The 25,206-nt window shown below is 38.4% G+C and overlaps 1 protein-coding gene across 6 annotated transcripts in view; it reads right to left on the reverse strand.

Annotated features, from left to right (window-relative positions):
* Window positions 1-681: 681 nt before the first annotated feature.
* Window positions 682-25,206, reverse strand: part of LOC146469743 (cell surface glycoprotein MUC18-like) — a 37,615-nt gene continuing 13,090 nt past the window's right edge. For 2 of the 6 annotated variants that reach the window (XM_085122901.1, XM_085122905.1), the window contains exons 5-8: window positions 16,409-16,696; window positions 15,433-15,594; window positions 14,445-14,469; window positions 13,022-14,068 (exon numbers count right to left, since the gene is read on the reverse strand). In XM_085122901.1, the coding sequence (XP_084979027.1) occupies window positions 14,020-14,068; window positions 14,445-14,469; window positions 15,433-15,594; window positions 16,409-16,696 (524 nt within the window). In that variant the 3' untranslated portion in view covers window positions 13,022-14,019. Of the gene's footprint in view, window positions 1,600-1,981; window positions 2,007-2,948; window positions 3,111-4,321; window positions 4,610-5,968; window positions 6,212-6,534; window positions 6,560-6,767; window positions 7,172-9,534; window positions 9,659-13,021; window positions 14,069-14,444; window positions 14,470-15,432; window positions 15,595-16,408; window positions 16,697-18,076; window positions 18,320-18,633; window positions 18,659-18,907; window positions 19,312-21,835; window positions 22,205-25,206 lie in introns of those variants that run through there. The other 4 variants (XM_085122903.1, XM_085122904.1, XM_085122902.1 and 1 more) reach the window with 4 other exon arrangements.

Consider the following 25,206-nt stretch of genomic DNA (forward strand, 5'->3'; position numbering starts at 1 on the left):
CTCATATTTCAGTCAAACTACTCAGTTTTCGATGGCGTATTATGAAGCCTTGGTTAAATAACCCAAACCAATTTTTATATGCAGTGTAAGACGAGTTCTTTGCACACTTTATAGCCGTAAAATTAACCCGATTGGAGAGTGGCCACATATCGAAAACTCAGTTTGTAATTATAAGGTCAAACTCGCTTTACCAAAGCTGTTATTAGATCTATATCAAAGAATGTGTTTTTTCGCATTAAGGAATATCATCTACATCCAAAAAACAAACTGATATTTAGTGCCAAATAATTATTTCTTTAAGTTCAGTTCCAACTTTTCGATGATATAGCCTCAGCGATTATCACCGCCGAGAGCGTTCTTCCGAATGCTAATTTTTGTTAATTTATTCGGACATTCTTTGGCCAGCGAGAGCGCGAAATCGATTTTCTCATATATTTCTAAAATTCGGCCGTATTTTTGAAAATAAACCTCGAAACCTTTCAAAACTCACTAATACCTTGCTACAAACTCCAAATGAAGGTAGATTAAATTTTAATCGTGGCCGCGCTTTGATCGATATTTTTGTGCACTTGCTCTTAATTAATGTGTCTTGTACCACAAACAGTCAACTCGAGTTCATCCGTGTAGAACGTAAGACTAGTTCTACGTATTTAGGTGGCGATCGCAAACAAGCATGAAGAATTATATAGCCTTTGATGCCTTTTTGATCTTTATTAATAACTCTGGACATCCTTAGAAAATATGTATCTATAATCTACCATAAGCCTGTCTAATTTAGTAACCTATTGCAAAAATCCGCCGACCAGGCAATTCCAACTGATAATCCTCCATCCGGAAGGATAGGTTGTCATGATAAATTTAACCGTTCTTTTAGGTTTAACTGCTTTGATCCAAAATGGAGCTAGCATCCCTTTAAAATGCTTTCATTTAGTGCCGATATTACACTCATGTAAATGAATTCCCACTGTTCTTGTGAGCTTTTCAGTAGTTCGTTACCTCATCACATTAAATTGAGACATAATTTTTTTTGGGAGGCGCCCCTTTCACAGTAGTGTAGCGCTGTGGATAGGATTGTTGTGCAGCAAAAAGTTTGATAGTAATTGAAAATATGCCCTCCCCTGTTGACTTTCTTTTTATCACCTACCACTTAGGCTATTGGCGGTTGTTCAACTATAAGAGCCTGAGCGAGTGGTTGACGACAAGATTAGAAAACAGGGGCTGGTTGTTCGCAAGCTGATTAACGCTAATCACCGATTAACAATTATCTGGCATGGTCTTTTCATCTTGCTCATTTAAAATGTTTTGAAAAGCTAATTTTAAGCTACAGTTAATGATAAGCCTACGTCAAAACCAACGAACAAACAGTCCTCACTGATTAGCAATTAAACTCGAATCAAAGTTGACCTTAACCCAGGATTAGATTAATCGGGATTTGAACAACTGGGCCGAGCTAACTAACTAAGAGCTTACTAACAAGCTAACACGATCAGTCTTGCGTCATCCTGCTTCTTTACTAAGAGCCGCGATTTCGAGTTAAAGAGCTTGAATCTCTATGCATGAATATTTTCCACTGTCAGATTTTCGTCGACCAGTGTTTCTCTAGAGAAAAATGAAAAGGGCATAGCCATTAGAACAGAAAAAAAGTGCCTAACAGGGATTCTCATCAAACAACTAGATAACCGAATAAACTTGAGATGGTGTTCAAGTGCTATGCTAGTTTCCATCAATCTCCATAGAATTAATGTGTCTTTTTCATTTGTATATGTACGTATTTCTTTCTTTAATTCAACAAGTGTGGACTACGTTATTTAGACTCATTCTTCCTCTTTTGAAATTTTGAAGGAATGTCCTTCCAAATATATATATCATTTGGAGTTCGAAAATATGGTGTTTCATATTTTCTCTCTCATATCAGTAACTGTGATCAGAATTTAGTGGATAAAGAAAATAAGTCAAATAATTAAAATAAAACCGCACTTACATTTCTTTGAAACTATAATTCCCATCTGAAAACAAGAAAAGAAACTCAAGTTATTTTATTATAAGTGAATTACTTAAAAGATATATTAGTTTCCAGAATAAGTATGATAGGTAATTTGTCGTGGTATACTTTGCATATCGTAAGAACATTTTCTCCTTTACAATTCAAACTTTTATTCGTATGGGTGCGTGTTGAGAAAAGGAGGGCATTTGTTTTAAGGGATGAGGTCGAAAACAGAAACTCAGAAAGTGTAGGAATAAGCAATAACTAAATTCACTTTTTCAGGAGAGGTATGTTTAAAACAGGTTGCCCATTTTGCAACGATCCCTTCCGCACAATTTTGGCACAAACCCTAAATAGAAACAAAAGCATCACATTTACAATTATCCTCATCCCGTATCCATATCTTCACACTCTTCGAGAGAGAAAATCTTGTAAAATACTTTTTCACGACGTTATAATGTGTAAGGAATTCAATACTACACGTAGCAAAACTGCGCAGGCTCAACATCTGTAACAGAAAGTCCTCATTCAAGAATTACGCAAGATGGGGTTTTGAAGATGAAAAGGACGTTCATATTTTACCTCCCGTATTCAGAAAAGAAAATTAATGATCGATTTCAAGTTTCTGGGAAAAAAGAAGGCTGTTTTGTTCACAATCTTGCCCAAAATGCGCAAGCAGTATTACGCGTACAAGTTACTTGCACGCGTCGTTTAATAAAATGCTAGGCTTAAATCAATCCAAAAAAATATTTTTTACAAAGGACAGAAGTGTCAACCTATATTTTTTTGTAACGCTCCTGTCTATGCCCGTGCAAAACAAAGTTTTAAAAATTCGCGCTAAAAAAAGAGTTCACAGAACTTGCATTGGTTCATTTTCATTGACCAATTCGATTCGAGAATTTGATAGATTTTACCAGATGTTTTTACCGGAGGTAAACATCTGTGAAAGAAAATAAACAATTACCCTTTGGAGCTCTTCTTTCTGCAATGCCACCACAGAGGTTTCTCAGACGCCGACGATAACAGAATGCCACAATGAAAACAATGCACAAGATTACAACGGTAAGAACAATTCCAATAACGACGCCCCTTCTGCGATCAGCTTTAGAAACTACTGCTTCTGTTCCTACAGTGAGTATTAACAACAAAGAAAAAAGATAGTTATCATTTCCTGATCATAATGTACTGAACCTCTCACAATGATTGAGGCTGCAATGGCTCATGAGGTTCTTTTATTTCCTAGCTAGCAGTCTTTCCCCTGTATCGTTTCTTTCAATATAGAATTACAAAATAATTTGATGCAGTGTTTGTCATCATGCAATAAGAGTTAAATGTCCTTCTATTGCCTGGACAATATCATTAACAAAATTACATTACTTGCAAAAAATTTCGGACGATTATAAATACGGACAAAAATAGTGTCCGAAAATAAAACCGTCCGAAATTTTTAAATTTTAAGTGTCCGAAATTTTTACAGTATAGTATAAAAACTTTAAAAGTATTTCTGGGCGACGGCATCACATATTCAAAGCCAATATACATGATATGGCTAGAATTCGGATTAGGCGACTTTGCTCAGTTGTTCTTTTTATCACTGGAAAGGAAAATATTTGAGACACTGCTTGACGTATAAGATTTATTGAGTTTGTGTTATTTTCTTGTTGGTGTATCCGGCTGTAAAACCTTGAAGGTACAGAAAAACTATCATTTTCACAGATTTTATTTCAGTCTAATTCATGTTTTTTAGTCGTAAATTTATATTAGGCATGTTTCTGCCCAGTGTCCGAAATGTTTGTTCGAAAACTGTCCGAAATGAGGGAAAAGGTGTCCGAAAATTAAACGTCCGAAATAAAACGTCCGAAATTTTAACGTCCGAATTTTTTTGCAAGTAATGTAGTAAAAAAATTGCTGTGGATTCAAATCCTCGGAATCGGTCTTTTTTTTTAACAATTCTTTTATCTCCGCAAATAAATAAATTGCAAAGAGAAGGAGATTTTGACAACTGTTTGATAACTTAGTACTGGACTATGTTTTAATGGGACAATAGTATCCAAGAATGAATTATGGTGGTGTGGTAGGCGTGCTGTAACGTGTACCCATACATTGACAAGTCCGCTAGTAAAGGACTCATCAAAATAACGTATAAATAAAATTCACTTGAAAATAAATATCAGCACATTTTTTAGCGGCAGTGTCTCGTCTTCATTCATTACAGTCTCTGAATTAGAGGAAAGCGAGTTCCGTTCAGGTACTGCAGAGAAGACAATGTGACAACCTTGAAGCGCGTAATCTAACATTTAAGACTAGATAGGATCTTGCTGTGCTAATTCATTTTACCTTTTGGTGAAGGACTAAGTGAAGTAGCAACTGTTATCTTTACCACCACAATGTAACTGTCGGATCCTACTGAGTTAGAAGCTTGGCATTCGTACACTCCCTCGTCATCTCTACTGGCATTCCCGCGTATAAAATCTGTATCATAAGTTCTCCTCTGCACGATTTCACCATTCCTTCTCCAGGTCAGAAGAGGGGTGGGGACGCCTTCTGCCTGACACCTCAAGTGGAGCTCGTACCCTTCGGGCACGACAACTTTGCCTTGTCTTCGTGAGGTGATCTTGGGTCCATCTCCGAAGTAATGAAATGAACATTAATATCTCACCATACCATAGAGATCCCATATATAAAAGTAAAGAACCCCACAAGGGAAGCAAATGTCACTGCCTATGTCATTGCCACTATTACTGTCACTGTCAATGTCACTGCCACTGTCACTGTCACTGGAGCTGTTACTGTCACTGCCACTGTCACTGTCACTGGAGCTGTTACTGTCACTGTCACTGTCACTGGAGCTGTTACTGTCACTGTCACTGTCACTGGAGCTATTACTGTCACTGCCACTGTTACTGGAGCTGTTACTGTCACTGTCACGACCAATTTCATCGTCACCTTATCTGTCACTGGTGCTGTCACAGTCACTGTCACTACCACCGTCACTGTAACTGTCACTGGTGTTGTCATTCACTGTCACTGTCAATGTCACTGCCACTGTCACTGTCACTGTCACTGTCACTGTCACTAGAGCTGTTACTGTCACTGTCGCTGTCATTGTCACTGGAGCTGTTACTGTCACTGCCACTGTCACTGTCACGACCAATTTCACCGTCACCTTATCTGTCACTGGTGCTGTCACTGTCACTGGAGCTGTTACTGTCACAGTCACTGTCACTACCACTATCACTGTAACTATCACTGGTGCTGTCAGTCACTGTCACTGTCAATGTCAATGTCACTGCCACTGCCACCGACACTGTAACTGTCACTGGTGCTGTCACAATCACTGCCACTGCCACGGTCACTGTAACTGTCACTGGAGCTGTTACTGTCACTGTTACTGCCACTGTCGCTGCCTATGTCATTGGCAATATTACTGTCACTGCCACTGCCACTGCCACTGTCACTGTCACTGCCACTGCCACTGTCACTGCCTATGTCATTGCCACTATTACTGTCAATGTCACTGTCACGGTCACTGCCACTGCCACCGTCACTGTAACTGTCACTGGTGCTGTGAAAGTCACTTTCACTGTCTTTGACGCTGTCACTGACGCAGTCACTGTCACTACCACCGTCACTGTCAATGTCACTGCCACTGCCACCGTCATTGTCACTGTCATTTCCACTGTTACAGACACTGTCACTGTCACTTTCACTTTCACTTTTACTGGCACTGGCACTATGTCACTGTCACGTCCACTTCTACCGTCACAGTCACTGTCACTGTCACTTTCATTAGCTGTCACTGCCACTTTTGCTTTCACTATGACTGCCACTGCCACTGCCACTGCCACTATCACTGTCGCTGCCACTGCCAATTCTGTTGGTGACATGCATGTCGTTGGCGAGAAAGAACATCCAGGTGCCGAAGTCACATTTACATTTCTATTAAGACATCAGATCACGAAATGATTGGAATCATATACTTACACAATACATAAACAGCTGTGATGGGTGACGTTCTGTTTCCAGTCGGGCTCAGTGAGATACAGACGTAGTTCCCTGCCTGCGATCTGTTCACCCTCTCAATAAAGAGGAACTTGCTCTGTCCTGTGTGCACGAGAATCTTGTCCCTCATCCACACAACATTTGGACGGTCTCCTTCCAAGATAATACGACATGAAATATTTAGGCTTTTCCCTTCCTCCACCTCCAGAAAAATGTTTTTCGTATCTAGATATCAAGATGAGAACAAAAATTGGTTTATTAAAGGAAAGGCAAGGACACTCAGAAATATTTCTTTCACACTGTTAAAAAAGGATCAAATGTTGTACAACGAAATTCAGTTCAGATTTGCTTTAAAATATTTTTTTTCCTTGAGAAAAGGAACATTAAGTTGGTCTTTCCGAATAAGGTAATATTGATTGGTATTTTAAGGTGCACGTGTATGCCTTGAGTCTGTTTGTTTTTTATTTGTTGTTTGTGGAGAGTGCTTAAAAAATGCTATTTTCTTAGTTTGATAAGCGTATTCTTTTTAAATATTTTTATATTTTTACCTGCATTCGGCTTCACTGGTTGTTCCTGTAGGAAAAGACAGTATGAGTGAGTATCTTTACTGATGAGGTCAGCCAATTAGGTGCTCGGTGTTCTATGGTCATCATAGAATTTTCCGCTTGATGTTTCCTTTCAAATCTGCGATTTATCACGTTACGACCATGCATTACATAAAAGCAACAACAACAACAAAAACTGCAAACCCAGATTGACTAAAAGGAAAAATGTTTGATACCTCAACAGAAAGGAGAAACCATTCATAATAGTCATGTGGAGGAAAACCACCCACAGTAAATTTGATCCCATACTTCCCCGTATCATTGTGTTGAATATTTGTGAGCTGGAAGGCGGCGAAAGAATTGCGTGACAAATCTCCCGTCCAAGACAAACGCCGCGCCATTGTGTGATCTCCTTTTGTTTCATTTTCCTGTCCTGACGGGTTGCGAGTGAAGGTAATAAAATAGCTTTTGAGCCACTTGTACTGTTCATCCCAAGGACCAAACTCTGCTTTCAATTCTTTTGTTTTCTCCTCTGCACTGAGGTTCAGGCGCCATGTAAATGTTTGAGTGGATCCAATAAATGCTACAACTGTTCTGTTTGGCTTTGTATAGAAATCAACTCCTTGGACTCCGTCAAAAACTAAGAGCAAATTGAGAGTAGTTAAGGGGGATATCATTCTGGGGAACTGGTGGAGGCACATTTTTGAATATGTATGGTCTCTGGTTGACAAGGTTCTTTTAAAAAAAATAACTTCAAACTTAACTTGTTTAAAAAGGCGATCTAGAAACGACTTATTCAACACATTTTATTTTTTCTTTTTCTATTTGCTCAGTTAAGGAAAAAATAATAATAAAAGAAAGAACAAATCCAAAACATAAGACAGAAAACAAATGTGGATAACATGATTTAATTACAGGGTATCAAAAACCCTTTGATATATTGCAGATTTCGTCGCAAAGCAATTAATCCAGTGAAACCGACACGGAGAGAACTAAGAAAGAGAAGTTTTGGGAAAAGTCCTCTCATTACATGTCAGTTCTTAAACATGGAGTTTGTGAGAAAACCGATTATACTTATCATTGCCTGGAGGGGCGTGGAAGCTGTGCGATCTTTCAAGGCAGTTGTAAATGTTAAAGAAGGTCGTTTGTGGATCTGTCCCGCGGAGCAATGGTTCCAGCTCAGGGGCCGCGAAGAATAACAAAACTATACATGTACATTGTATTTTTTATAGCATCAGAATCGTAAGCTTTAACAGTTTGCAGTCTGCAAATGACCGTGGGGGGGCTGATAAAGTCATGTTGCATTGATTGCTGTTGGAAGAACTTTTTTCCCAAGCAAAGTTTTAAATAAAACTTTGAGCAGCAACCTTTGCGGCTCACGGATTTAACCCTAAATCCGTGAGACCCAAAAATCACACATTCTACGCAGGATTTTTGTCATATACTGCACGGATTTCTTGTGGGTGTTTTGTTGTTCACACCCTTACGGGAAAGTGATTTGTATTGTAAAAGTTATGTATAGATAAGTTTTGTTTCAACCTCCCTGATGAAGTCTGTAGTTATCTGACGAAAGCGGACGGAGAATAACCCTTGAGTGAACAAGATTTCGTTGCTGTGTGCTGCTTACTAGTACCTTGTTAAAAAAAAAAAAAAAAAATAATAATAATAATAAAAATCGTATTCAAATCGATGCATCACACTGTTCGTAAATTTTCCGTATTCGTATATGCAAAGTAATTAAATCATGAATAATTGCACAAAAAGGATGTCGCGACTGGCATCAGGTCATTTTTTTGACCAATCAGATTGGAAAACGCGATCAGTTTGATCTTTGAGAAAACATCTGGCAGCGAAACTATGACGTCCCAATAGATATTTTTCTTTTAAGTATAGCTATTGGCTAATTTCAATATGTTTAATATGCCTCAATTGAAAATCTACCTCGACTAAATGGATATTTTTTAGGTGATTTGTCTGTCTGAAATTCAGTAACCCAAGCTTTTGCATTTATCCACCTTTCGATATGTCTCAAGACAAATTCAAAAACATTTAGCTATAGTGCTTTCACAATTTACAGTTTATTCCTCGCGAACTAGTAAGGTTAATAAATTTTTCGAGCCGAAGGCCTGCGCTGGGGAACTCAGCCGCGCGAATTCGAGCGGAAAATTGAGGATGTTCATGCTGTTGCCTAGCAACAGTGCACAACCAACGTATGAATGACGTCAGACAAAGGGGAGGTTGCTAGGCAGCAACAGGCCGACGTTGGAGCAAAATTTGCATACATCGGGAAAATTTAAGTTCAGCGCCGGATAAAATTTCAACTGCAATGTTCATAAATATTTACTGGATGGAAATATCACAGCAGAATCCTTTCCCTTTCTTCCAGAAATCTTTTTTGTGAAAGATTGCATTGATGAAATGACACGTTTTGTGGCCGCGGTAAAATAATTTTGCGTGGAAGAAAAAATTCATCGAACACGACAGCACTGCACGCCCGTTGTACATTTCGTCGTGTCATAAATAGATTTCAACCGCAAACGAGCCTTTGGAACTACAAAAAGACCATGCTAATCAAAATAGTTGCTATGTTCAGAAACCTTTTATATTCTCCTTATTTGATGCCTCAACAGAAGTAAAGAGGGCTTTCCACCCAGCCCTAGCTTCGCGAGCTTTTGCAAGTCACGTATTTCTAGTTGAATAATTTTTGGTTGCCATCTGTGCCTTTTTCATGAACCTTGCTATTAGGAAACGATGCTAAACTTCAGAACTAACAAACGCACTCGTTTTAATCGACATGGTGAAAGGGCGTTACTGACTGTGCTTTGCGTCGCTCAGTGCGACAATTATTTCGTCTTTGTTCCTGTCAAACCACACGGCCACCAAACTACCTGAATGTGCCTTCGTCTTGAAGAGCATCGCTACTAAAATAGGACTCAAAATGCGGCTTGTTTAGCTGATTTTTGAGAAATAAAGCGAAAGCCCCTGTTCAGAAAAATGGCTTACCTTTGAAAAGCTCTTGTCCAATTATCAAGACAAGTAAGTCTAACAACCGACAAGTCTGTACTCTCATGTTCTCTTACCTCAGTCGTTACTCTATAAGAAACTAACAGACTTGTACAAGAAACTGCATCTTTAAACGTACCAGACAGGCGTTCTTGCGTAGTTTCCGTTTCCGGTCAAGGAAGTCCTAAGCCGATAATGTGAAAATCCTTGGCCACACGCACGAGGAAAATGGGTAACAAAGCTGGGAGAAGCCAGTTAACATCCCTTGAACCTATCGTTTTGCATTAAATCATAAACATTTTATTTAACCGGCATTCACTATAGATAGCACCCAGACAGTTAAGTAATCCCCTTCTTTTATCTTTTCTCTTCATCGTATTGAATGCCTTCTCTACTACACCTCGGACATCCGTTTTTACGTACCTATCTGTATTGCTTGCTTGAAGCGACAGAGCCGGATCCAGAAATACTTTTTTAACCTCATCATTACAACCAAGGCATTGTGATCGATGGGGATAATTAGTGATAATTAGTCACCTTTGATTTAGAACATAATACGCTATTTCCTTCATCTGAAATTTCGCCGGCTTTTGCTCAGCCAAACCAATTCTGGTTTACTACTTGGGCCGTAAAGGTTCATTTTCAATGCCGAGTAAATTTTATGTGTGATGTGTCTACGTTGAGCTGGCTGTACCTACATAAATAAAACAAGAAGTGATGTGTGAGTCGCGTGCGTAAATGTAAAAATAGCTTAACAGCGCTGACCTGTTTACGTGTACGCAAGCCCTTGATTTGTTCCTTCTTAGGGACCGTTCATTTTTTATGAGCATGGGGGGGGGGGGGGGCGGCTGGTGGGATTTAGGGGGGGGCCACGAGAAAAAAATGACACTAAAGGGGGGGGGGGGCTACCAAAAAAATGAGTGAAAGAGGGGGGGTCACCAGAAATAATTGGCTAGTAGGGGAAATTGAAAGTGGCTCAACACAGAAACAGATGAAGAAATTGAATATTATTTCAATTTTATTCAATGCGATTTTCCTAACCACTTTTAATTTGTTTTACATACTGAGGTCGAAATCTGCATTTTATATTAACAACAACTGAGGAAATGAAGCATATCTGTTGGAAAAGCAATAATGAATATAAACTGAGGTAGACACCTATGTTTGTACAAGTTCAAATTAATATAAAAACGTATCAGTCTCACTATTGAATCATCCTTGGGGGAGTAGTTTTCTACAAAGTGGTTGTACTCTGAACTATATCAATAGATTGTTTAATGTTCTTTTTAATAGTACTCACTTTTATAAAGACTGTTGATTAGTAAATTATTTGAACCCAGGAGTATCAGTAGACTCAGTAGTATGCCTAGTGTGAACATCCAGATTAGTTTTAATAATAGAACTGTTGTTGGTGACTTCAGTTGACGGTAAATCTGAGCCGTAAGCCATCTTCAGAAAAGCTTGTAACTGTCATTTTTAATAGCAGTACTTTAATATCCAGGCGCGTAGGAGGGGGGGTTCGAGGGGTTCGAACGAACCCCCTTTACAGATCAGTAATGGCGGAAGAAAAAGCACTTAATGAGAAGGTTGAGCAATTACATGAGGTGTACCATGCGAGAGAGTAGAATGTCTGCCCTGGTTCTAATGCATATCAAATATGATATGCCTGTCAATTTTGACGAGATAGTCAATTTGTTCGAAGGCCTACACCCGAGAATGATGCAGTTTACCAGCTTGGTGTATGACTATCAGTAGATCGAATAGCTATCAGAACTCGACAGGGCGCGGAATGTACATTGAACTTTCTTGTTTAAGTTGAAATAATTATGCCGTAGGAATGATGTATATAGCTCAAAAAGCTGCTGTAAAACAAATTTGTGATTTGCCTAGAATGGGTCTCAAAATGCAGGATATGAGGTTTCTGGGAACCTAGATTTTCAAAAATTTCCGGGGGAGCATGCCCCCGGACCCCCCTAGTAAGCAAGATTTGGGGCTCAACGAACACCCCTATCTAACCCTTACCTACGCGACTGATATCTGTGCGTCCACTGTTTTTTTCTGTTTAATATGACTCGTAATCGTTGATTGGTATGCTTCGATCCGTATTTTGTTAGTCAAATCTGTACGTGTATTAATTGTTTCTACTCGAAGGGGAGTAATTTCACGTTAACCATTTGCTTGATTAATTTTTATAGTTTCTTTGAGAATCTAAATGGAAATTTAGGGTTTGTCGTTGCCGTAAACGTGTTGCTATCTATAAAACGTTTTTTTAAACAAGAGAAATCTTTACCTAAGTAGAGAACGGTTACTTGTTAATAGTACTGTAAAGAAATCACAGTAACAATTACGTTTATCTTTGATATAAACAGTACATAAGCGTTTTGTTAAAGTTAGGAGTATGATTTGTTTCTGGTTGGGCGGGAGGGGGGGGGGGGTCATCAGAAAAAAATAGTTCTGCTGGGGGGGGGGGGCATGTGGAAAAAAATTGCATGCTAGGGGGGGGGGGGGTCATACAGTTTCGTAGTGGCAATTAACCAAATCCCACCAGCCCCCCCATGCTCATAAAAAATGAACGGTCCCTTATTTTGTTTGCGTACATAAAGCCACCCAAATGTACATCAATACGCGCGTAAAATTAACTTGTCAGTATAAATCCACCTAAATTTAAGTTTTCGGTAGCGCACTTCTTCAGTTAGTTCTCCAAAGAATTTGTGTATGACCAAGTGACATGTCAAAGATGGATATTAAAGATTAAAATACGAAGATGGATGGCTAAAGATAAAAGTTGGCATTCCCATGACGAAAAGGGAAAAGGAAGTCTTAATATGAAGTTAAGATGTAAAACAGATCCAATACTTCGCCCTCATGGATGTAAGGAGTATTACACCATTCTGCTTTTGAGTGGTTGTATCGGAGAAAGCCCAAAGGGACTGGTAAAGAGTAGGACAATCGGTGATCCGTACAGAACGGTGAAACTGACTTTGTTTTTCTAGAGCCGCCATATTGAATACGATGAGGAGATTAAGTGACCGTGACGCTCTCGATAGAATATGGGGCGATTCTCATGAAGATGCATGTGGTTTATGATTCAGAATTCGATGGTAATGAATACTGCGATAAATCGGAAAACACTGGTGAATATATTTCTGCAGAGGAGTGAAAAATGTGCTTCGGGAAAAAAACCGGGACAACGAGGAAGTAGCAGCGAGGCAGTCGCTATCAAACCACAACCTCGTGCGATCCAGGTAGGGAGTTAAAAGCTGGTATCGAATTTATTGTTTACAATATTTAAACCTGCTGACTATCAAATGAACTGGGAAATCCGAGGCATTTTGTTTCATTCGTTACAAAAGCTAATGTCGAGGGTTTTTGGGTTATTCGTCCCTGAAGAGAAATTCGACTTAAATGTTGTATTGTTAAATTTGTTTGTTATGTTCTTCCCTTTAATCGTTTCTTACCAAGATAGACACCATGTAAAGAGTCAAAATTGTTTTGTAAACATTTTATTAAATCTACTTAAAGAATTAATTAGGAAATAATAAAAAAAAAACACAAAACATTAGTACAACTTGTAATTTGATCAGGAAAAGCAACAGCACTACTAGCTCTACAGGGTACTCATACACTACTGATTTTATACTTTCTGAGGATGTTGAACTGAGGCTGTTCTTATTTAATAATATTATTTTTGAGATGTGAGTTTAAAACGTTCTTAAGTTAAAAATAATCCATAAGGTTCGTGACATAATAAAAACAGTACACAAACACCAATGCACACAGAAAACCTATTTTTCGGGGGTTGAACTGAACCAAAATTCACTCTAAGCAAACTAAACAAAAAACAAAAATTATTATTATTATTATTATTTCATCAGTAAGTGTATATTAAGTTTAAAAGTACATTAAATGTACAAACACATAGAAATGCAACTTCTTTTACTAAATACACTGGACCGCTACTGTTAAAGTGTAATAAAAAAAAAAGTTATTTACAGGTAATTAAAAAAAAATGGACAGAATATTAGTTTCAATATAACCTATAGCTAATCTCAGCCTCAGCGTCCCTAGAAAAAGTTTTTAAATATAAAAATGTGAAGAAGAGTGCAATCAAATCCTACAATTTTTATTTTAACCGCAGATTTCATCTTTTTTTCTTTCGTTTTATTTATTCATTGTCCATACACTTTTTAAAATATAGTTTTGGATTATTGCCCAACAACACCACCCCCAACCCCCCAAAATTTAAAATCTTTTAATTCTATGAAAACGTTGGCCAAGTACCATGTCTGTAATCACTGTGTGATCGGTGAAAAAACATTAAGTTACCGGGACTTTCGAGAAACGGGCCTCCGCTAACTAACTAACAGTTAATAGCTTACAGCTAACAGCTAACTAACCAGCTAACACGGACCCTTCTGCGTCACCATGGTCCTTTACTAAGAGCCTGTGTAATTCTCGAGATTTCTTGTTAAAGAGCATGAATCTCTATGCATGAATATTCTCCACTGTCAGATTTTCCTCAGCCAGTCTTTCCCTAGAGAGCAATGAAAAGGGCATAGCCATTAGAACAGAAATAATGCGCACAACAGGGCTTATCATCAAACACCTAGATAACCGAATAAACGTGAGACTGGTGTTCAAGTGCTATGGTAGCTAGCGCTTCTATCCATCTCCATAGACTCAATGTGTCTTTTTCCTTTAATTTCTTTCTTTAATTCAACAAGTGTGGACTACGTTATTTAGACTCATTCCTTCTGTTTTGAAACTTTTGAAGGAATGTCCTTCCAAATATATGTATCATTTGGAGTTCGAAAATATGGTGTTTCGTATTTTCTCTCCCATATCAGTAATGGTGATCAGAATTTAGTGGATGAAGAAAATAAGTTAAATTAAAAAAAAAACGAACTTACATTTCTTTGAAACTATAATTCCCATCTGAAAACGAAAATGAACATCAAGTTATTTTGTTAGTGAATTACTTAAAATAGATATTTAGTTCCAGAATAAGTATTATCGTCGCAGTAAACCTTACACATAGTAGGAGCACTTTCTCTTTACCATTACAAATTTTAATCATAGGGGCGTGTGGGAAAAGGAGGGCATTTGTTTTGAGGAATGAGGTCAAAAACAGAAAATAAGAAAGTGTAGGAATGGGCAATAACTTAATTCGCGTTTTTTAAGAGAGGTATTTTTGATACGCGTTGCTTATTTTGCAACGTTCCTTAACCTTCCCTTCCTCATAATTTTGGCACAGTCCCTAACTAGAAACAAAAGCATCACATTTACAATTATCCTAATCTCGAATTCCTATCTTCATACTCTTCGAGAGAGAACATCTGGTAAAATACTTTTCATGACGTTATAATGTGTGAGGAATTCAATGCCACACGGAGCAAAACTCCGCATAATCAACATTTGTAGTAGAAAGTTTTTATTCATGAATTACTCAAGATGGATTTTCAAGTTCAATTTGTCGCTATAAATTTCGTTAATATTTCACCTCCTGTATTCAGAAAAGAAAATTAATGATCGATTTCAAGTTTCTGGGGGAAAAAAAGAAGGCTGCAGCTGAAGTTTTGTTGGCAATCGTGCCCAAAGTGCGCGTGCTGTATTACGCGTACAACTGACTTGCACGCGTCGTTTAATGAAATGCTAAGTATAAATCAATTCAAAAAAACAATTTTTTTTATAAAGGACATAAGTGTCAACATAAAGTTTTTGTAACGCTTCAAAACAAAAGTTTTAAAAACAAAGTTTTAAAAATTCGAACAAATAAAAGATGGTTGATACGACTTGCATTGGTCCATTTTCATTGACACATTCGATTCGAGCACTTAATAAATTTTACCAGAAGTTTTCTCGGAAGGCAGACATCTGTGAAACAAAATAAAGAATTACCTTTCCCAGCTCTTCTTTCTGCGATGCCACCACAAAGGTTCCTCAGACGCCGACGGTAACAGAATACCACAATGAAAACAATGCACAAGATTACAACGGTAAGAACAATTCCAATAATGACGCCCCTTCTGCGCTCAGCTTTAGAAACTACTGCTTCTGTTCCTACAGTGAGTATTAACAACAAAGAAGAAAAGATAGTTATCATTTCCTGATCATAATGTACTGAACCTCTCACAATGATTGACGTTGCAGTGGCTCATGAGGTTCTTCTGTTTCCTAGCTAGCAGTCTATCCCCTGTGTAGTTTCTTTCAATATAGAATTAGAAATAATTTGGCGCAGGGTGTGTCATCATGGAATAATAAGACTTTTAACTGTCCTTCTATTGCCTGAACAATATCATTAAACAAATGAGTTAAAATGAAAAATTCCTCTGGATTCCAATCCTCGGAATCAGTCTTTTTTATCAATTCTTTTTTCTCTGATGGAAAACGATCTAGAGAAAAATTTCAACAAGAAAATTAACGATAGTAAAACAGCGTGACATTTCAAGGACTTCATATCGTCATTGTCAAATGAGTAAAAATGGAAATAACGGAAAGGCATATTTATATGTATTGCAAATAAAAAGAGTTTTTGAGAACTCTTTGATAATTTAATACTGGACTATGTTTTAATGGGACAATAGTATCCAAGAATGAATCATAGCAGTGTGGTAGGCGTACTGAAACGTGTACATGTAGGTTAACAAGTGCGCTCTTAAAGAAGTCATCAAAATAACGTCTAAATAAAATTCACTTGAAAATAGATATCAGGACATTTTCCAGCAGCAGTGTGTCGTCTTCATTCATTACAGACTCTGAATTAGAGGAAAGCGAGTTCCATTCCGGTTAAGGAGAGAAAACAATGAGGCAACCTTGAAGAGCGTAAACTAACATTTAAGACTAGATAAGATCTTGCTGTGCTAACTCATCTTACCTTTTAGTGAAGGACTAAGTGAACTAGCGACTGTTATCTTTACCACCACAATGTAACTGTCGGATCCTATTGAGTTAGAAGCTTTGCATTCGTACACTCCCTCGTCATCTCTACTGGCATTCCCGCGCATAAAGTCTGTATCAATAGTTCTCCTCTGCACGATTTCACCATTCCTTCTCCAGGTCAGAAGAGGGGTGGGGGCGCCTTCTGCCTGACACCTCAAGTGGAGCTCGTACCCTTCGAGCACTATGACTTCGCCTTGTCTTCGTGAGGTGATCTTGGGTCCATCTGCGAAGTAATAAAATGAACATACAGCTATTTCGATTAAAGTTGTCGGATCAAAATAAAGCTAAAAGACAAGACCGCAATGTTTTGTGGGATTATTTTTTATGAATAATTTCATCAAAATCATCCCTGCACGTGCAGGTCATTGTACTGTTAATTACAACCTATTATTTTCTCCAGGCATGACTGATTTTGATGAATATATTCATAAAAATCATACGTAAACTTTCGGTCTTGTCTTTTAACTTCATGCTTTGAACCGACAACGTTAGTTGAAATGACTGTATGTAACCATACCGTAGAGTTGCGATATAAAAGTAAAGAACACCGCATGGGAAGTAACTGTCACTGCCCATGTCATTGGCCCTATTACTGTCACTGTCAAATGTCACTGCCGCTGCCACTGTCACCATCACTGTCACTTCACTATCACTGTCACTGACACTGTCACTGTCACTGTTACTGTCACTGTCCTTGTTTCTATCACTGTCACTATCACTTTTACTGTCACCGTCACTGTCAGTATTACTGCCACTGCCACTGCCACTGTCACTATTACTGCCACTGCCACTGTCACTGTCACTGTCACTATTACTGCCACTGCCACTTTCACTGTCACTGTCACTGTCACTATTACTGCCACTGCAACTGCCACTGTCACTGTCACTGTCACTATTACTGCCACTGTCACTGTCACTATTACTACCACTGCCACTGCCACTGTCACTACCACTGTCAGTGCCACTGTCACTGTCACTATCACTGCCGCTGCCACGGTCACTGCTACTGTCACTGTCACTATTACTGCCACTGTCACTGTCACTATTACTGCCACTGTCACTACCACTGTCACTCCCACTACCACTGCCACTGTCACTACCACTGTCACTGCCACTACCACTGCCACTGTCACTACCACTGTCACTGCCACTGCCACTGCCACTGCCACTGTCACTGTCACTGCCATTATCACTGCCACTGTCACTGTCACTATTACTGCCACTGCCACTGCTACTGTCACTGCCACTGTCACTGTCACTGTCACTGCCACTGTCACTGCCACTGCCACTGTCACTGTCACTGTCACTATTACTGCCACTGCCACTGTCACTGCCACTTTCACGGCCACTGTCACTGTCACTGTCACTGTCACTATTACTGCCACTGCCACTGTCACTGCCACTTTCACTGCCACTGTCACTGTCACTGTCACTGTTGCTGTTACTGTTGCTGTTACTGTTTCTGTTACTGGCATTATCACTATCATTGCTTCTGTCACTGCCACTGTCACTGTCACTGTCACAGTCACTTACGCTGTCACTGCACCCGCCACTGTCACTATTAAGACATAAGATTACGAAATAGTTGGAATCATTTTCTCACACAATACGTAAACAGCTGTGATGGGTGACGTTCTGTGTCCAGTCGTGCTCAGTGAGATACAGACGTAGTTCCCTGCTTGCGATCTGTTCACACTCTCAATAAAGAGGAACTTGCTCGGTCCTCTGTGCACGACAATCTTGTCCCTCATCCACACAACATTTGGACGGTCTCCTTCCATGATAATAAGACATGAAATATTTAGGCTTTTCCCTTCCTCCACCTCCAGAGAAATATTTTTTGTATCTAGATATCAAGATAAGAACAAAAATTCGTTTATAAAAGGAAAGATAAACTCAGAAATATTTTTTTCACATTAATAAAATGGATCACATGTTGTACAACGAAAATCAGTACAGATTTGCTTTAAAATACGTTTTTTTGCTCCTTGAGAAAAGGAACATTAAGTTGGTATTGTCGAATAAGGTAATATTGATTGGTATTAAGGCGTATGCCTTGAGTCTCTTTGTTTGTTCTTTGATGTTTGTGGAGAGTGCTGAAAATTAACTATTTTCTTAGTTTGATGAGCATATTCTTTTTACGAATTTTTATATTCTTACCTGCAGTCGGCTTTACTAGTTGATCCTGAAGGAAAAGACAGTATGGGTGAGTTTCTATAATGACCAATAACAACTCTCCTTTTTTAGTTGATTGAAATAGAGGCTAGCCAATCATATGCTCAGTTTTCTACTGTCACTGTAAAATTTTCCGCTAGTGGTTACGATCGTGTATTATTACATATCAAAACAAAGAAAAAAAAACAACAACAAAAACTGCAGAGAATTACAAAACAGTTGTAGACTTAGACTGACTAAAAAGAAAAATGTTTGTTACCTGAACAGAAAGAGTAAACCACCCTTGTTTCGTTTTTGGAGAAAAACCTTGATACACACGAATTTCGAGCCCATAATTCCCCGAATCAGTGGGTTGAACATTTATAAGCAGGAAGGAGACATAGTAATTGCGTGATAAATCTCCCGTCCAAACCAAACGCCTTGCCACAGCTGAAAAGTTATACATAGTTTCTTTACCAGACGACTCATGAACGATCCTTAGGAAATACTGTGAAATCTCATGGTTACTTTCATCCCAAGTACCAAAAGACGCCAACATTTCTTTTGTTTCCTCTTCAGCAGTGAGGTTCAAGCTCCATTTGAATGTTAGGTTGGATCCAGTCAATGCCACTATTGTCCTGTTTGGCTCAGTATTGAAACTCAATCCACTGACTTCGCAAAACACTGAAATTATGTATGAAAGTAGTTTAAGGTTGTGTGGCGTTGAAGAATACTGAACACAAATTGCAGACACCGAACGTCTAATTAATTACTTAAGATTAATCTAAAAACAAGCGAGCTATTAAAATAATCCCCCAATCCAGAAGCTATGGTGGGACAAGTACGAGTGAGAAATTGTGGAATAGTTTCGGAAGAATGATGGACGTCACATTAAGAAAGACTTTATTCGGTTTTGTGTTGCTTACAGTATCTTATACCTGCTGTTAAATATGAAATTTATCTAGTCACTAGCACTGACATTTTAAAAGATTCGTTTCCACCCCTCCCCCGGCCCGGATAAACACAGACTTGTCATTGATGGTTTATGGGGCCGTGGTTATTGTAATTATTTAATTGATTTAAGCCGGTGATACACTACGCGATTTTATACGCCGAGAGTAGCCCAATCGCAGGCTCCTAAGTGTGGTATAGTACCAAGACAAAAATGGTGCTCGAGGGAAGGAAGGGAGGCTCCCTTCCTTTTTTTCTTTCTTGCCACCATACCATACTCTTTTCGCCCTATCCCCTACTTGGTAGCCTGTTCACAGGCTGCGGCGATCGTCGCAATCGGCGAAAATAGCCAAGTCTGCCGCGATTGTGATCTTCGCCGATCGCCGCAATCGGCGTGCCAGATATCGGCGATTAAATCGCTTAGTGTGCCCGTTCCTGCAATTTATTGCGCTCATCACTGCGAATCGCCAATAAAGTCAACCAATCAGGTTGGGAGATTTTATAACATGACTTTTCAAAATTGGGGATAGCAGCGAGACTTCAAGCGTAGGAATAAGGTTGAAGTGCCAGATCTTCGGTGTGTCCGCATGAAACGGTGGCGAAAATCGCCTAGTGTGTCGCCGACTTTAGTTAAGAGAAAAAAAAAAGGGGGAAAAAAAGAAAGAAAGAAAAGAAAAAAAATCCAACACATAAAATGAAAATAAATGCGGATATCATGATTTAATTACAGGGCATCCAAAACCCCGTCAAACCGACAGGAAGTAAACGAAGAAGGAGAACTTTGGGGAAAAGTCCTCTTATAACGTATCGGTTCTTAAACCTGGCTTTACGGTCAGTGTTTCTGAGAAAATTGATTGTACGTATCATTGCACGAAGGGGCGTGGAAGCTGTGCGATCTTTCAAGGCAGTTGTAAATGGTTAACAACGTCTTTTGTGGATCTATCCTGCAGAGCAATGGTTCCAGGGGCCGCAAAGAATAACAGAACGATATATGATCATTGTATTTTTTCATAGCATCATAATCGTCATCTTTAACAGTTTGAAGATGATAGGGCTGATAAAGCCATGTTGCATTGATTGCTGTTGGAAGAACTTAATTCCAAGCAAACTTTTAAACAAAACTTTGAGCAGCAAGAATATACTATAGAAATGTTTTATTATTATCATCATCATCATCATCATCATCATCATCATCATCATCATTATTATTATTATTATTATTATTATTATTATTATTATTATTATTCCTCGCGAAGCGAGGTTAATAAATTATTCATTATTTTGTCGGGCCGAAGGCCTGCGCTCGGGAGCTGAGCCGCGTGAATTCAAGCGGAAAATATATTTATATAAAGAGGAAGACTGTGTTTTGATTTTTCCTGGAGAGAGAGAGATCAGGAAACAGGCTTGTCGAGATGAAAGTGTAGTTTTTTTTTCTATATTTTCTATATATTTATCTTTCAAGATGTCCGTGTTGTTGCCTGGCAACAGTGCGCAAACAAATATGAATGACGCCAGACAAAGAGCAGGTTGCCAGGCAACACAAGGTTGGAAGACAGGCTAACGTGAGACGGAGTTTGTTGGAGTAAAATTTGCATACATAGGGAAAGTTTGCGTTCAATGCCGGGTTAGAATCCTTTCCCTTTCTTCCAGAAATCTTTTTTGTGAAAGATTGCATTGAAGAAATTACACGTTTTGTGGCCACGGCAAAATAATTTTCCGTGGGAAATAAATTCATCGAACACGACAGCGCTACACGTCCCTTTTACATTTCGTCGTGTCATAACTAGATTTCAACCGCAAACGAGCCTGTGGAAGTACGAAAAGAGCATGCTCATCAAAATAGTTGCTATGTTCAGAAACCTTTTAATGTCCTCATTTAATGCTTCAATACAAGTAAAGTGGGCTTTCCACCCAATCCCTAGCTTCGCGAGGTTTTGCGAGTCACGTATTTCTAGTTGAATAATTTTTGGTTGCTATCTGTGTCCTTTTCATGCACCTTCCTATGAGGAAACAATGCTAAACTTCCGAACTAACAAACGCGCTCGTTTTAATCGACATGGCAAAAGGGCCTTACTGACTGTGCTTTGCGTCGCTCAGTTCGACAATTATTTCGTCTTTTTCCCTGTCAAACCCCACGGCCACCAAACTACCTGAATGTGCTTTCGTCTTGAAGAGCATCGCTACTAAAATAGGACTCAAAATGCGGCGTTGTTTAGCTGATTTCTGAGCGAAAGCCTTTTTGAGAACAATGGCTTACCTTTGAAAAATTCATGTCCAATGATGAAGACAAGTACGTCTAATAACCAGCGATTCCGTACTCTCATGTTCTCTTACCTCAGTCGTTACTCTATAAGAAAGTAACAGGCTTGGGCAAGAAACGGAATCTTTAAACCCACCAGACAGGCGTCTGTTGCGTAGTTTCCTTTTCCGGTCAAGGAAGTTCTAAGCCGATAATGTGAAAATCCTTGGCCACACGCGCGAGAAAATTTGTGGTATGCCATCCAATTTTTGTACCCTGGATAACAAAGCTGGGAGAAGCCAGTTAACTTCCCTTTGGCCAATCGTTTTGCATTAAATCACAACAAGTTCTTTTGCCGGTATTCATCATAGAAAGCACCCAGACAGTTTAAGTAATACCCCGCTTTTGTCTTTCCCCTTCATCGTATTGAATGCCTACCCTACTACATCTCGGACATCCGTTTTTACCTCAATCAGTCTCAATCGTATTATTTGTATTGCTTGCTTGCTCACTAGATAGTGATTGAATGTTTTATTAATGCCAGCGCCAGAAATACTTTTTTTTATCTCATCATCAGAAGCAAGCCATTGTGATATATGGGGTTAATTAAAGAGTATGGGCTTCTCTACTACTTCCCGGACATCCGTTTTTTACATCAACTTCTCAATCGTATTATCTGTATTGCTTGCTTGCAGTGACAGAGTCTTAACCTGATCATTACAATCAAGCCATTGTGATCGATGGGGATAATTAGTGATAATTAGTTAGCTCTGATTTAGAACATAATACGCTAATTTCTCCATCTAATATTTCGCCGGTTAATTTCGCTTGACCAAACCAATCCGGTTTATTACTCGGGCCGTAAGGGTTGATTTCCACTGTCGCGTAAATTTTATGTGTGATGTGTCTACGTTGAGCTTGCTGTACGTACATAAATAAAATAAGAAGCGATGTGTGAGTCGCGTGCGTGAACGTAAAAATAGCTGAACAGCGCTGACCGCAGGGCAGGTCGTGTCTTGGTTTGGGTCGGGTATCTTTTTTTTTTTTTTTACCTGGAATGCCCGCAGGGCAGGCCGTTTATAGGTTTTGGTCGGGTATCTTTGTTTTTTTTTTTTGTCGTAGTCACAAATCGGCACGATAATTTATGCATGAAACTCTGTCCTTTCCTAGTAGGGATGTATTGTTCTGATTGTCTTCACCAGAAGCGGCCCAATCAAAATCTATCATTGAGGCACATATCACGAGAGAGGGGACCCACTCATCTCTTCCTGTGTGACGTCAGATCATCATTTGATTTATTCATTAAACCTAGATTAAATTCTGCCCTGTCCCAGAAGGGATCTATTGTTTTGATTGTCTTCAACAAAAACGGCCCAATCAAAATCCATTATCGGCGAGTATATTACGTGGCCGGGAGGGGACCCACTCAACTCTAACTGTGTGATGTCAAGACAAATCATCATTTGGAATGTTGTTTTCGTTCAATGGCGGCCACATGTATTAATTAAAGACTCTGATCTGCCGTTTTCAGAAAGAAAACAAACCTTTTTCAAGCGGTAAATCGACATAATAACTTCTAAGTAGTACTCGACAGTTTAAACGGTGGAAATTGAAAGAGTTCACAGCGAACAAACTGCGCTTTTATAAACAGATCGAATCATTCAACGTTAAGGAAGCCAGACCAGTTCCAGTTAGGTAAATGACATTATCGCAGAGGAATTTCCGGTATTATTCCCAGTAACAAAACCATAAAATATCACGCAGTCTCTGTGAATAAAACCATTCAATTATTTTAATTGCGAAGGGAGGATAGTTTTTAAAAATCTGCGAAACATACAATAGGGAATAAATGTGGCTACATTAAGCATTCGGTGTAAATGCCTTTTAAGGGGCATCTTGATACGTTTACGCAAGCCGTTGATTTGTCGCTTCTTATTTTGTTTACGTATATAAAGCCAGCCCAATGTACATCAATACGCGCGTAAAATTTACGTGTCAGTGTAAATCTTAGAGAAAACATCTGGCAACGAAATTATGACGCTTCATGACTATGTTATCTGGTGTCTCAATATATATTTTTCTTTTAGTATAGCTGTTGGCTAATTTCAATATGTTCAATATACCTCAATTTAAAATCTACCTTGACTTAATGGATATTTTTTAGGTGATTTTACTGAAATTCAGTAACTCAAGCTTTTCCATTATTTCGATATGTCTCACGACAAATTATCATTTTCCTCAAAGTAACTGATTAATCCATCCTGGATCGAGTCACGAAGAAAAGATAATCACTTCGAAATCAAAATTCTTGCAATAATTGTTGGTCGTATAAACTTTACGATTTCTCTTTTGGTTTGAAAACAAAAATCAATTCAATTCATTTATTTTGTCATTAACCAAAAGAATACAACATAAATACATTAAAGATGATACACAATATTCTGACTATTACAATATTCCTAATAATAATTAATAATAATTAATATTTGTATGGCGCAAATTAGCATGTGTATATGATCAAATGACACAAGATTTGCAAGATTAAATGTGTTAAAGGCTAGGAAGCCTATATAGAAGCCGGGGGCTTAATAACTATAAGCTTCCTGGAACTATAGGATAAACCATAGAAGTTAAGGGTACTGAATGAAAATTCCAATTAATTTTTTTTTTAAAGAAGAAAAAAAGAAAGAAAGAATAAAAAGAAAAGGTAAAGAAAAGATGTGTAGCTCAACAAAGAGTCAATTTAACTAAGAAAGAAGGAATTTTTTTTAAGTCTTTTGACAAACAAACTGATACTTTCACTGTTTTGAATTTCATGACTTAGCGAGTTGAAAACGTAGGAACTTGAAACCGAATTGAGAATTTTCGAAGATTAGTTCGACAATAAGGTATATAGAAAAGGTTGGAATTTCTTGTATTATGAGAATGTATCTGGCTTGCAAGAGTAAACATATCAAGAAAATAATTTGGAAGTAAGCTCCTTTTAAAAAGATACGTAAATTTACCTATTTGGTATAAACAAATGTCAGAGAATTTTAAAATCTCCTGTTCTTTAAAAAGAACACCAGTATGAGCATCAAAAGAAACTTTTGATATTATTCTGTCTATCGTCAGTCTTTTGCAGAACAATAATCCGATTTAAATTAGACTGATATGTCTACCCCCACACAGAAACACAATAAATTAAGTAAGGGTAAACTAGACTATAGTACAAGGAAGTTATGGAGGTTTTGGGAAGGCAAAAACTAGACTTATAAATAATACCTATTGATTTTGATAGTTTTCTAGAAACACTAAGAATGTTAGGCTTCCATGTCAAATGCTCATCGCGGATGACACCTAAAAATACTGTTTCTTTCATACGTTCAATCGCATTGTTGTCAATTTGA

Source organism: Pavona decussata, unplaced genomic scaffold, assembly GCF_977016875.1.
Source record: "Pavona decussata unplaced genomic scaffold, jaPavDecu1.1 SCAFFOLD_119, whole genome shotgun sequence".
NCBI classification, from domain to species: Eukaryota; Metazoa; Cnidaria; class Anthozoa; order Scleractinia; family Agariciidae; genus Pavona; species Pavona decussata.